The sequence below is a fragment of the Thunnus albacares genome, chromosome 3 (genome assembly GCF_914725855.1).
Source record: "Thunnus albacares chromosome 3, fThuAlb1.1, whole genome shotgun sequence".
Classification (NCBI taxonomy): Eukaryota; Metazoa; Chordata; class Actinopteri; order Scombriformes; family Scombridae; genus Thunnus; species Thunnus albacares.
Window position 1 is genome coordinate 16,963,295 of NC_058108.1, and position 12,078 is coordinate 16,975,372.

Genomic DNA, 12,078 nt, shown 5'->3' on the forward strand with positions numbered 1-12,078 from the left:
TAAAATTATAAAATCAATTAAGACAACAATTCTAAAAAATAGCAAAATTACTAAAAAAAATATGTGAATAAATGAATATCATGCCTAAAGAAATAAAGAAAAATCTGTAAAATGTCTAAAGAAATTAATGTCTGATTTATAAATGTGTGACATAATAAAACATAAAACATTTTTCTTCAGCAGAACAAATTTTTTCGAACAAGAGGATTTTGTTTTTTATTAGCAAGATAGTTTTTTTTCTTTCAGTGGGATTTTGCTCATGGGGGTGAGGATGTGACCTACCCATATCATTTTCAGATTAACTTGTGGCATAACTGAGGAAATTCCTCAATTATTAGGCAATTTTTGCCTTGTTTTGTTAGATTTTTTTATTTTACTGAGTCTAACCAAGGAACAATAAATAACTTTGTATGTCAACAAGATATTTTATGGAACAGTCATATATGTTTTCTAGCAATATATTCATGTTTACCTTGTTAACAATTGGTAATTATTATTAAATATTATTATATTATTACTGGACATTATTGCATGGCTAAAAAAGTACAGTAATTGTTGCACCGTTCCCTAATAATTACTGGAAATTCCAAGTGACTACTCTAAAATAAAGTTGTACTATTTTTTTCTAATCCACATTCTGTGTGACACTTTTGCATCTCTCCAGACCTTCATCCCTCCTCTCTATTTTTATCTTCATTCAGCGTCCTTGCTCATCTGGTTCCTTCTCTCTCCCCCCTGAAGATCTCTATTCATTCCAAATTTAATACACACACAGCTGTTGCAGCTGCCAGTTCACACAATGGAAATGGCAGAAAATGCACCTGGCAGAACACAGCACTGTGTGTGTGTGTGTGTGTGTGTGTGTGTGTGTGTGTGTGTGTGTGTGTGTGTGTGTGTGTGTGTGTGTGTGTGTGTGCGCACCAGCGTGTGTCTGCTTGCTTGTGTGCACGCTGATTTGGCGTTACAGTGTTGCACCTCATGGAGACAGGCAGACAGCCCTGACAAGTAGTTCCTTTGTGCAAAGAAAGTCAAAGCAGGTGTGTGTGTGTGTGTGTGTGTGTGTGTGTGTGTGTGTGTGTGTGTGTGTGTGTGTGTTCAGCCAGAGAATGAAGGCCCTTAGTGAACCAGCAGCAGGAGTCAGTGGATGTTATAAAAGCAGACAGATGGAGGTTAACTCTGCGGTTCAACCTGTTGTGTGTTTGCTTTGGTCTGAATCACAGAAACGTTCCCATTTGGTTTGGTCTGAACACGATCACAGTCAAATGAAGCATCTGAATAATCTCCCTGTGTGTGTGTGTGTCTCCCACAGTGTCAGTGGGGTTTGAATACGAGTCCTGCTTGGACCTCATCCTGTGGGAGAAGAGAACGGCCATTTTACAAGGCTATGAGCTGGACGCTTCCAACATGGGAGGATGGACGCTGGATAAACATCACATCCTGGACGTACAAAACGGTAGGAGCCATAAAATGATGAAAACATACTCTGCTCCTTCACAGTGCAGATATACTGTGCATCTTCACACACACACATTCAGAATCTTCACATTTTAAGGTGATCAAACATATAATACCGCAAAATACTTTTTTTTCTTTTACCTTAAACTTATATTTCGATGGAAACAAGTTGATATGTGACAGCTTTGAGTTTCTCTCTCTCTCTTCTTATCATTATCTGGTTAATTATATGTGCAACAATAAGAGGACGAAGTGCATAGAAATTTAAAAGTATGTTAATCTCAGCAGTTGTCAAAACAATTGTTGTCATACAGGCTTTGGTCGACAGAGCGGAGGAAAAGAATTAAGGAGTGTGTGTGTGTGTGTGTGTGTGAGAGAGAGTCTGGCCTATTTGTTCCAGCTGCCCGGTGGTATTTTTGCTGGCCTTTCATGTCTCTCTCTCATTCTCTCTCTCTCTTTCTCTCTCTCTCTGTTTTTACTTTCTCCTCTCATATATAGTGCAATCACCTTTCATCTGTGTCTCCTCCTCGTCTCCTCCCCCGTCATTCTCTTTTGTTTTTTTCTTGTACTTTATTGTCATCTTATCGTTCTTTTCCTGTCTTTCTTTCTTTGAATATTTAAGTCTGTTCCTCTTTCTCTCATCATGAACTATAGCAAACATTTGATTTAACTTAATAATTCATATTAAGTTCGATGGCTTGCTAGTTTGGAATTTAGAAACAATATCTTGACAGTACTGCCATTTAAATTAATGATGTATTGATTGATGATGATGAAATGATTAAGGATATGCAGATGTTGGCTAATGCAGTGATACCTAATTTAGGGTTGAGATATGTTGACTGATGTGGAATTCCAGGATAAAGGTACATCCGATTACATATTATTTTCCAAGTGGGAAAACTGAACTGATGTTAACATGCTTCCTTTGTCCAATTTGTTAGTTTCCTTGCTTTGAAAAAAAAAAAAGCGTATTGGAACTGTCACAACTGTTTGTGCTGTAATTTGAAGAGTTTATTTCAGAGCTATTATTGTCAACACAAACAAGCACAAAAACGAAACGATTGGTAAAAATATCCTCACTTTTTGAAAGTAAAATTAAAAAGAGTTATATTTCAAAAAAACCAACTAGCCAAACTCTTATAAGCCAAGATCTTTAAAAATCATCTACAAAGGCTCCTTGATAAAAACATGGAAGCTCAGTAACCAGATTTCTTTCAGTGCCTTTACAGAGCTGGTTTCAATCATATACATGTAAATCTCGACCAAACCATAACTATAAATCAAAGCTAGACATCCTGGTGGAAATGTCCATAGGAGAATGACGCATGGCTTTCTTTGACTGAAAATTGAGTAGAATATTAATGGCTCACTGATATTTTAATGCTCAGTTTAGTAGATTGATGTGAGTTTTTGTTCTTTTATCCATTTATTTTGACATCGACTGCTGTCTCGATGAGTTGAATATTTCTGTTTAGTCAGAACTCCACATAGTTCCAACTGTTTGCAGCAGTAGGGTTACCACATTTTTTGAACTGTTTTCTGTTCAGTTCATGATCGATACTGTGTGTGAACTTGGTGTGTAAATAAAGTACTGCAGTCTGATGTGACAATGCACTTGCATGAATGAATCATTTTTGTAATTTAATTTAACCTTGAAAACCAGTTGAAACCAGAACTGAAGTCTCAAAGTCAAACCTAAATTTAAAGACTAAAACCAATACAGAAATTTTTAAATACACTATATGTATAGTGTAGTATAGAAACCCTAAATCAATTTTTAAACCAACCAACCAATCAAATCTTAATAATCAAATCATTTCAATGAAAACTACTGTTATACTGTATAAATTATGTTGTAAGAAAACACTATCACTTTTCATACAACAATCCCAAACCCACTCAGGGCCTCCTTTTCAAACCCTACCCACCCTACCTGCCTCCCTCACATGTAAAGAGATTAACATTTTGTTGTCTACAGAATAATATTATCAAGAACATGAAAGGCATGTCTCTCATTAGAACCAACTCTTTCAATGACAATTATTTATTGTTGACTGTTGAACAGGGACATACATATTCACTTATTTTCATTGTGCACAGGGATTGTACATACCATGTTTACAGAAATCTAATGGCCTTTTTTCCATATGGCAGAAATAGCCTCGCTGAAGAGTGAACTACTGCAGTTATATCTGTAATGCACAGTGCACATGGCTTTCCCTCGGACAGGACAGCAGAATAAAATAAGCAGGGTTGGGAAGGTTACTTTAAAATGTATTCCAATACAATTAATTATCACTTAATTATCTGTTCAAAAATATAGTCAGCAACTTAATCCAAGTATCACAATATTAAAGTAATGTAACTTGATTACTTTACCTTACTTTTGGATTACTGAAATACCAAATATGCAAAGAGAGAAAAGAAATATCAATGAAATAACTTAAGCATATTCTGTAAGAATGTAACCTTAGAAAAGAAAATGGGGAAACCAAGATTTTTAGCATAAGAAATGTGTTCTCTGCTCAGTGTATTTTTAAAGAAAAACTTGCTTACTGTATGTCACAGTGGGGGAAGACCCCCTGCCGGGTATTTGTGCCCACTTTACGAGAGCTTTGTCCTCCTCCACAGCTCTTCTCAGAGGAATGGCAGCGGCAGCCACATGTGCAGCGACATCACGAGTTTTGCTGTGTCCTTTTATTCGGTTCTATCTGCATGATACGTTTTCTCTAACTCATTCAGTATCAAACGTGCTCGACAACCAGTGACACACTGTTAGCTCTGAGCATGTTACGCTAACATAGTCATCTTAGTGGAGAGCTGTTATGTGCCCTACAAGCAACCATCCCTGCCTACTCTCCCAGCCTAAATTCACTGTGTGTGAAGTATGTGTACATGTGCCCACTGTGTGCAACTGTGTGTGCCATTTGGTATCATCCTCTACTCACACCATTGTGGATCAGTGAGTTATTTTGCCGTCTTGTTCCTGCTCTGCTTACGTTTGGGACTTTTACAGTGCATGGGAGTATGTTGTTCTTTGTACTCCTGCTAATAATCCCCATTTTTATTAAATGTATTGGTAATCAGATTATGTCTTTTTTTCTGTGACTTTAACAGAATAGTTACCTTTTTTTGTATCATAATTACGTATCACCGTTCCATGTATTCCGTTACTCTCCAAGCCTGAAAATAAGTTGTTTACCCTAAATGACATATTAGATGTGCACTGGTTCACACAGTGTGCAGTAAAAGAGCCAGTCACCTGCTGCTCTTCATCTACCAGCTCACTGTGGCTGTTTCCCTTTTTACCAATCCTCCTTTGCAACATCTAAATATGATCAGCTGACAAAACGGCACAAAACATTTTGCTGCGTAGACCAATATTTACTGACCAATAGTACAGTCAGTTTTGCATTTCCTGTGCATACTTCATAATAAAAGTTGTACACCAGTGAGAAGCTTTTTATGTGAAGTAGCAACAGCAGGAAACGTTTGGATTGCATGGTCATCAACTAAACACAGTAAATAAGAATATTTTATTTTCAGTTTTCCAGTTCTTATAATTTCTGAAAGCATTCTACTGTGTCCGTTCCAGCCATAAAAGTAGCAGGGACCATGTGCACTTTCTGACCTCTAAAAAATAAGTTTTCAAATGTATACAGTATATTACAAATGTTAGCAAATGTTGCAAAGACTTCTTGAGGCCACTACAAGTAAAAGAAAATCAAATCACTGAACTTGACAATATACAAGACACTAATTTTCTTGAAACAAAATACTCTTGGGTAATCTAAACATGGATATTCAGCTATTGGAGATGTCAAGTCACCACTACTGCTACATGTTCTTCAGCAAACTGACAGCTACAGTAGAGGACAGAATATATATATATATATATATATATATATATATAAGTAATAGCCAGTCTATGATCAAAACACACATTTTTCTCCATCAGCAAGTGAAGATCTTCATCAACAGCATCCATTTGGTCGCTCACAGGATCTCAGGTTCAGGTTCACCTGATGACTAATAATCAAATACTGAATTGGCAACAATTCTATTACCTTAAAGTACTGTTTTCTCTGTGAAAACTAAGAAACTCACACGACAGAGACAGCATCATTTGTGTGAGTTAGTACATAAGAACTGATCTAAGCAGATGACTGCTGAGGTGCTTGTGTTTAACCCAAAGAACAAACACAGCTGCCATGAGAGCTGACTAAATTGACTTTGTTTGTGGATTTTCAAAGAACTACTTATAAATACATAAAAATCGTACCTAGCATAGTGAGACCTGGGATGATGGGAGAGACTGGTCTCATCAGCAGGAGTGGTCGTCACCTGTGAGGAGTAGAAATAAGATGAAGAAAGGCATCAGGATTAAGAGAGACGTACTACTTTGTAAAACATTATTTTTTACTGAGAGTGAGTACTTTTAAATTTACTTTACTTTTTTAAACCGTCCTTTCATCACAAAATGATCTATTTTCTAAGTATCTAAGTATATACATATGTGTATATATGCAGCATGTACATATATGTGTATATACATATGTGTGTGTGTGTGTGTGTGTGTGTATATATAGATATAGATATATAAAAGCATGTATGTACAGTACATACAAGCTACAAGTAAAGCTAAAGCTACAAGTAATTTGTTAATAGAGTTCTACCTCTTAAGGTGAAATCTCTGGAGCCACAGATTGAAAAATATAAAAATATATATCCTTACACTGTGTAATGAGCAATCGTTCACAGTCATTTATATTTAAACAAAGTACTGATGCTGCAGAAAATATTTGAATGTCTTTAATTGTGCTTGGAATTTGGTCTGAATCTTTCAAAAAAAAAAAAGTGTAGTGTCATCAGCTATAGACTCACGGTAAACTTTCTGCCAACCCCTAATGCTGTACAACCCTGCCATGAGGGAAGACAAAAACATTACTAGGAAGATGGGAGGACATTTTTCTTCATTTGACAACGTTAAAAGTAAAGTTAGGATTTGTTGGCAGCTTCCTGACTTATTTTAAAAAAAGACAAGAGAAAGAGAGAGAGAGTGAGATAGAGAGAAGCAGTGGTCAAGCGAGCTCGAGAATGGATGAGGAGAGCGAGCAGTGATACCGAAAGCCAGTGAAGGAGAGGAATAAAACTTTATTTTCTGATTGTTTCACGGCGGTTACAAATAAATATGCCCACAACCACACCCCGCACCTCCACACGAACCTGTGGAGGTGCACCACGCCTGATAATGGTGCTGCAGCTGCTAAATACACATCATAGGTGTACTATGGGAGTAAGTTAAAAAGAAAATAGAATTACCATAGTTAAATTTTTCCATATGTTTTCATATATGAAAAGAAGACTGAATGAACACTGTAAGCAGACTACTTGATTACTATAAGCGAATTATTTAAACGGCATTTGTATAGGAATGATTCTGTTTTGAGTTTTTGATCCATATAAGTGGTTTCTTTATTGGGAAGAATAAGAGCCAGTATTTTGTAGTCATTATTGAGCAAACAGACAGGGCACCAGTTGTCTATCAAATGCAAAATTTGGGTGTTTTTTTGGAATGAGGGTGAAAAGGCCTTGCGTAAGTGTAGGTGGTAATACACCAGATTCAATACTTTCAGAAAGGACATTAAAAAGAAAGGGGGCCAGCAGTAAAGTAAGTTATTTTGGCGCCTAGACTGACAGTGACACAATTCAAATCTGAGATCACGTGATGCATTTCTTTGGCTCAACCAGTCAGTTAACAACTTCACAGACAGCCTGTCATGACCTGATAAACACTGAAACAAATTTAAAAACTGAAAGTAACAGCCTGCAGAACCATGAAGAAACAAGTCCATCTTGAAGTATTTGAATTCTTATGAAAAAAATAATTATTTTAAACTAATGTTTAATTCTTTAATTTGAGCTGTGAATTTGAGGATTTGAAAGTATTACAAAATAATCTTAATTAGTGATTTTCTTTACAAAAGGGAAAACTCCTACCTTAACTACAGTATCATAAATGTTTCTGCAGTACTCTGACTATTACTGTGATTTTACAAAGTCTGTGATTTTCTACAGTAGTACAGTTGTTTCTGCAGTGGTGTGTTGATTTCTGTAATTACTGTACTGTGTTTTTAGGCCCTAATACACAGTGCTATACTGTAAAAAATATTCACAGTAATTAACTGTGCAGAAACACAGTAAATTACTGTGGATTTCACAGCCAGTTTTTACAGTGTGTCCTCTATCTGTCACCCCATCCATCACATTGCTATTCATCCTTCTCTCCCTGCAGTCTTCTTGGGCTTTCAACACCTTGTCACCAGATTCTGTGTGTGTGTGTGTGTGTGTGTGTGTGTGTGTGTGTGTGTGTGTGTGTTTAAAATGCAGGTGTGATTTGTGATGTTCTGTCTGCGTGTGTATGGGTCTCTGTAGGTGTGATTTTGTGTTTTGAAGGAACAGCACAGCAACGCACAATGTGTGTTTGTCCCTTTGAGACTAAAGCACACTATATGGACATGAGAATAATTCAGTGTATATGTGTGTGTTTGTGTGAGAGAGAGAGTGAGGAAGCCCATCAAACACTGCTGCAGTGTTTTCTCTGTAGTCTGTCTTGTAACTCCACTAATGATGCTGATGGGACAGCGTGTTAGATTTGGTGATAACATGCCTGTACAGTCAGTGTTGACTTTTAATGGTCTTGAAGTAAGAGACTCTCTCAATGATTCATTGTTTCTTGTTGATACTCTCTGATTTTCTGAATGCCTCATATTCAAATTTGAGTTTTATCTTTATATTTATTTGTAGATAAAAATGGTAGTGATGCAGGTGGGAGGCAGTGTCCAGAGTTTAGTTTGTATATCAGCTGGTCCTGGAGCACAGAGTATAAGACAATAAACAATGCTGTGTAGAGAACATATGATGTATACAATCTAACTTTACATCTACTGTACTGACACACATACAATATATATGCTGGCAGTACATTATCATGCCAGTTACACCACTCCTCATCCTCATATTAACTATCATTACAGAAAAGACTTTTAAAAAAAATGTATGGTTAGACCTTTTTACTTGGTCAAAACAAATTGTCCCACTCTAAACTCCTCATACAAGTCTTCATACCCGAGTCTTTTCAGACGTAGTTCAGGTCTAGTTTACTTCAGTAAACAATGGGGATAAGCCTATCACAAATTACTGCCAGGGACTCAAAATTTGCATCACCACAATTTTTCTATTTAGCATTTACTAATACTAATGGTGTAAATGAGCCCAGAACTGTTCATCTGGTTTGCATAATGTGCAACTAAAGAAGATCTAACGCCAGACTATTGTTACGTGTTAAATATATCTAGAAACCAAATGGATTTGGGGTGTTTTCTGCAGATGAGCTTGGAAAATTGCTTGTAAAGGAGACGCTTTTGGAACCGAAAGTGTGCAGTCATCCTATAAGAGAAAGGCTATACATTATGTATGAAATATTAGTTAAATATCCTGATGTTGTCAGCCCATTAAAAGATCATTTAATGAGATATAAGTGTGGGTTTTGTTAAAACTTTTAAACTCCTTTGACAATATTATTTCTGTAAACAGATGATATAATTAATATAACTGTGGGACACATTGTGGCCTTTTCTTGAATTACATGGGATAAAACAACTCTTCTTTAATATCAAATTGAGGATGTAATTGAATTCTACAGACACATTGCTGAGTGCCTCACCCCTGGATCTCCGAACTGGTCTCCTTGCCAAGTGGGGGTCTAACAACACGATACTGACTGAAGTTAAACACTGTGACAGATTGGAGACTGAACAGACCTCCTGAGAGGTCATTTTGGACCAATAACGAAATTATGACCTGAACTAAAAGCATAAGTGACCTTTGGGATCATTTGAAAAAGGAGAAAGAACTGACAACTCAGTAAAGGTGGACAGAAAACGCCCCTCTTTTTGGCCTCCATATCTCCCCAGTCCAGAGTCAAAAAACTCTTATATTCCTGATGGACATGCATTGAGTCTCTCTGCAAATCTGAGACAAATCTGAATTTGTGTGAATTAAATGTCTAATCATTATGTCAATCATATAATGTCGTTATAGAAATACATAAAGAATGGTATAACTTTGATAGCTGTGTGGTAATCTGTTGTCGAGATACTAATTTTTAATTTTATTATATTTTACAACATGTGACAACACTGCCCTCTACTGGTAAGGTTAGAACTTCAAATTGATTTTTTTGTCTTATGCTTCATCATGTGTCCTCAAGATATTTAGCTATTAATAAATGTCTTCATTTATGCTAAGAAGTCATTGTGATTTCTTTGAGTACAGCAAACAGAGGTCACTGCTTTGAAAAGAACCTACAGTTACCAGACTGATTAACTGATCAAAATGAGAATTAAATTCAAGCTTTAATGTTTCCTGTGGCCAATAAATGCACAACATGTATTTACGTGTTGCAGTGCACCAGCACACTGAAATGGAGAGGACACAATCAGAAGCTAGCAGGGGAAAAAAAAGATAAACAAGCTGGAACTGGAGTAACCATGGCTAGTGAGCATTATCCCTGCCTTTTTCAAGACTGAAAAGTTGGAGTTAATCGGCAAAGTAAGACCTTCACCAGAGCTAATTTGATGCAGAAAACCAAGGCTTTTTTCAACTCCAGGATTTCATTTTCAAGTAACTTTCGTCAATGCAATATTCAAAGGGTAAGTTTTTAAAATCTAATAACGGCCGCTGAGCCAGCTGATTATTATTCTGACCGCTGCTGCCACTGTTGTGTATGTTACTTTATAACACACTTTATTGTGTGTGTGTGTGTGTGTGTGTGTGTGTGGTCCAGGTATTCCTCACGTTGTGGGGACATAAATCTCCCTTATAGGGACAAAAACGTAAATCATTAATATTAGGGTGAAGACTTGGTTTAAAGTTAAGGTTAATTTAGGGTTATGTTAAGGTTAGGATAAGGTTAGGCATGTGATGGTTATGGTTAAGGTAAGTTTAAGTCTCCAGGAAATGTAATGTCCTCTGAAGTAATGGAGACATGACTGTGTGTGTGTGTGTGTGTGTGTGTGTGTGTGTGTGTGTGTGTGTGTGTGAGAGAGAGAGAGAGAGATGTGTAGGCTTATTAAATGTTATTGGTTTTGTGTGGTAGGAGGGTGGCTGTCATGCACACACAGCTTGTGTGATGATGTGATTATCTGTATGGAGGATTTGCATTTTGCTTAAGAAATCAACTGTTTGTTTCGGTGATAACTCTCACTCCCTCCCTGCTGTTTGCTTGTTACCACTGGACTGGAGCTGCAGGAAGCCATTGAAAGTTTGTAAAAATAAGCAGAAAGCCACTGTGGGAAACAGAAATGTAAAGTTGTGTGAAAAATAACAGATTTTTGCATTGATGCTCCTTTGTCGTGTGTTGTGGTGCTGAGCAGGGAGCTATTGTCAAGTAACTGTAATCCATCTTTTAATTTGTGTTTCTTTCTTGAATGTTTCGACCTGGCTCTAGTCTCTCATCCTGTGTGTGCATCCAATAGATTTTACACCTTCACAGACATTACATGTTAGACACAATTTTATCTGCTGCAGTGGTCAATCAGCAGCCATTTGTATGAATTTTCTTTACTCCGCTTCCTGAATATACATATACACATACAATAGGCCAGACGCACAATTTTCATCTGTGCTGCTTTTCCTCTATTTTACGGTGCATAACCTCAGTGCATCCTTTTGTAAATAAGGACAAATTCAATTTGACTATCTGAGCGCTGATAAAACAGCTGCAAACCCTTAGAGAATATCCCCCTATAACTACTTGGGGTAAAATTGCTTTCATGTTTAAATAGTCACACAACATCGGTGCTGCTCTTAGTCTGGAAGGATCCAGGTCATTTTATGGTAGGATCTGGCAGAGACTAAACTCTGGTCATGCCTACAAAGTGTGTTAAACAAAACTGTGTACACTTTTGGTGAGTCAGGTTACATATATGCCACATTTTCTGTGCTCTAACAATTTATTTTACAGAAATATAATGTGAATATTTGCTCGTAGCCCCTTTACAATAGCATGATCATGATTTTTTGATTCATTATAAATTTACACCTTGATTGGATTAGATTAGATAGGAGTCCAAAATACCTTTCTGTGGAACTGGTTCTGGGATTAAAAATTAATTTGCTCCATTATTTTTTATTACTTCATTTATTCAATCATTCATTCAGATTTCGTATATTCCGTAAGGAAAAAAAATGTATAAAATTATATATATATATATATATATATATATATATATACATACATATAAACCAGGCATCATGCATGTAATTCCTGTTTGTCTTGCCTTAAGAAACTTAGGAACATGTCCAATCAATATGTGCTTTGCACTAAAATATTGCTGATATATTGTTGAGCCATCATAATAATAATCTCAAATCTAAAATCAATTAATGAGCAGTGGTGTTTGATTAAATTAAATAATGTAAAAAACAAATGGTCTGTATATATGTGTGTATATATACACACACATATGTGTGGGAGTGTGTACACACACTCCCACACATATATATATATATACAGTATATATACAGGGGGTGGCGACCAGCTCAGGAGGTAGAGCG

General features: G+C 36.5%; 1 protein-coding gene across 7 annotated transcripts in view; it reads left to right on the forward strand.

Moving 5' to 3' along the window:
• Positions 1-12,078, forward strand: part of LOC122979333 (teneurin-3-like) — a 370,351-nt gene that overhangs the window by 302,619 nt on the left and 55,654 nt on the right. For all 7 annotated transcript variants that reach the window (XM_044346691.1, XM_044346690.1, XM_044346688.1 and 4 more), the window contains one exon: positions 1,310-1,453. In XM_044346691.1, coding sequence (XP_044202626.1) covers positions 1,310-1,453 — 144 coding nt within the window. The remainder of the gene's footprint in view (positions 1-1,309; positions 1,454-12,078) is intronic.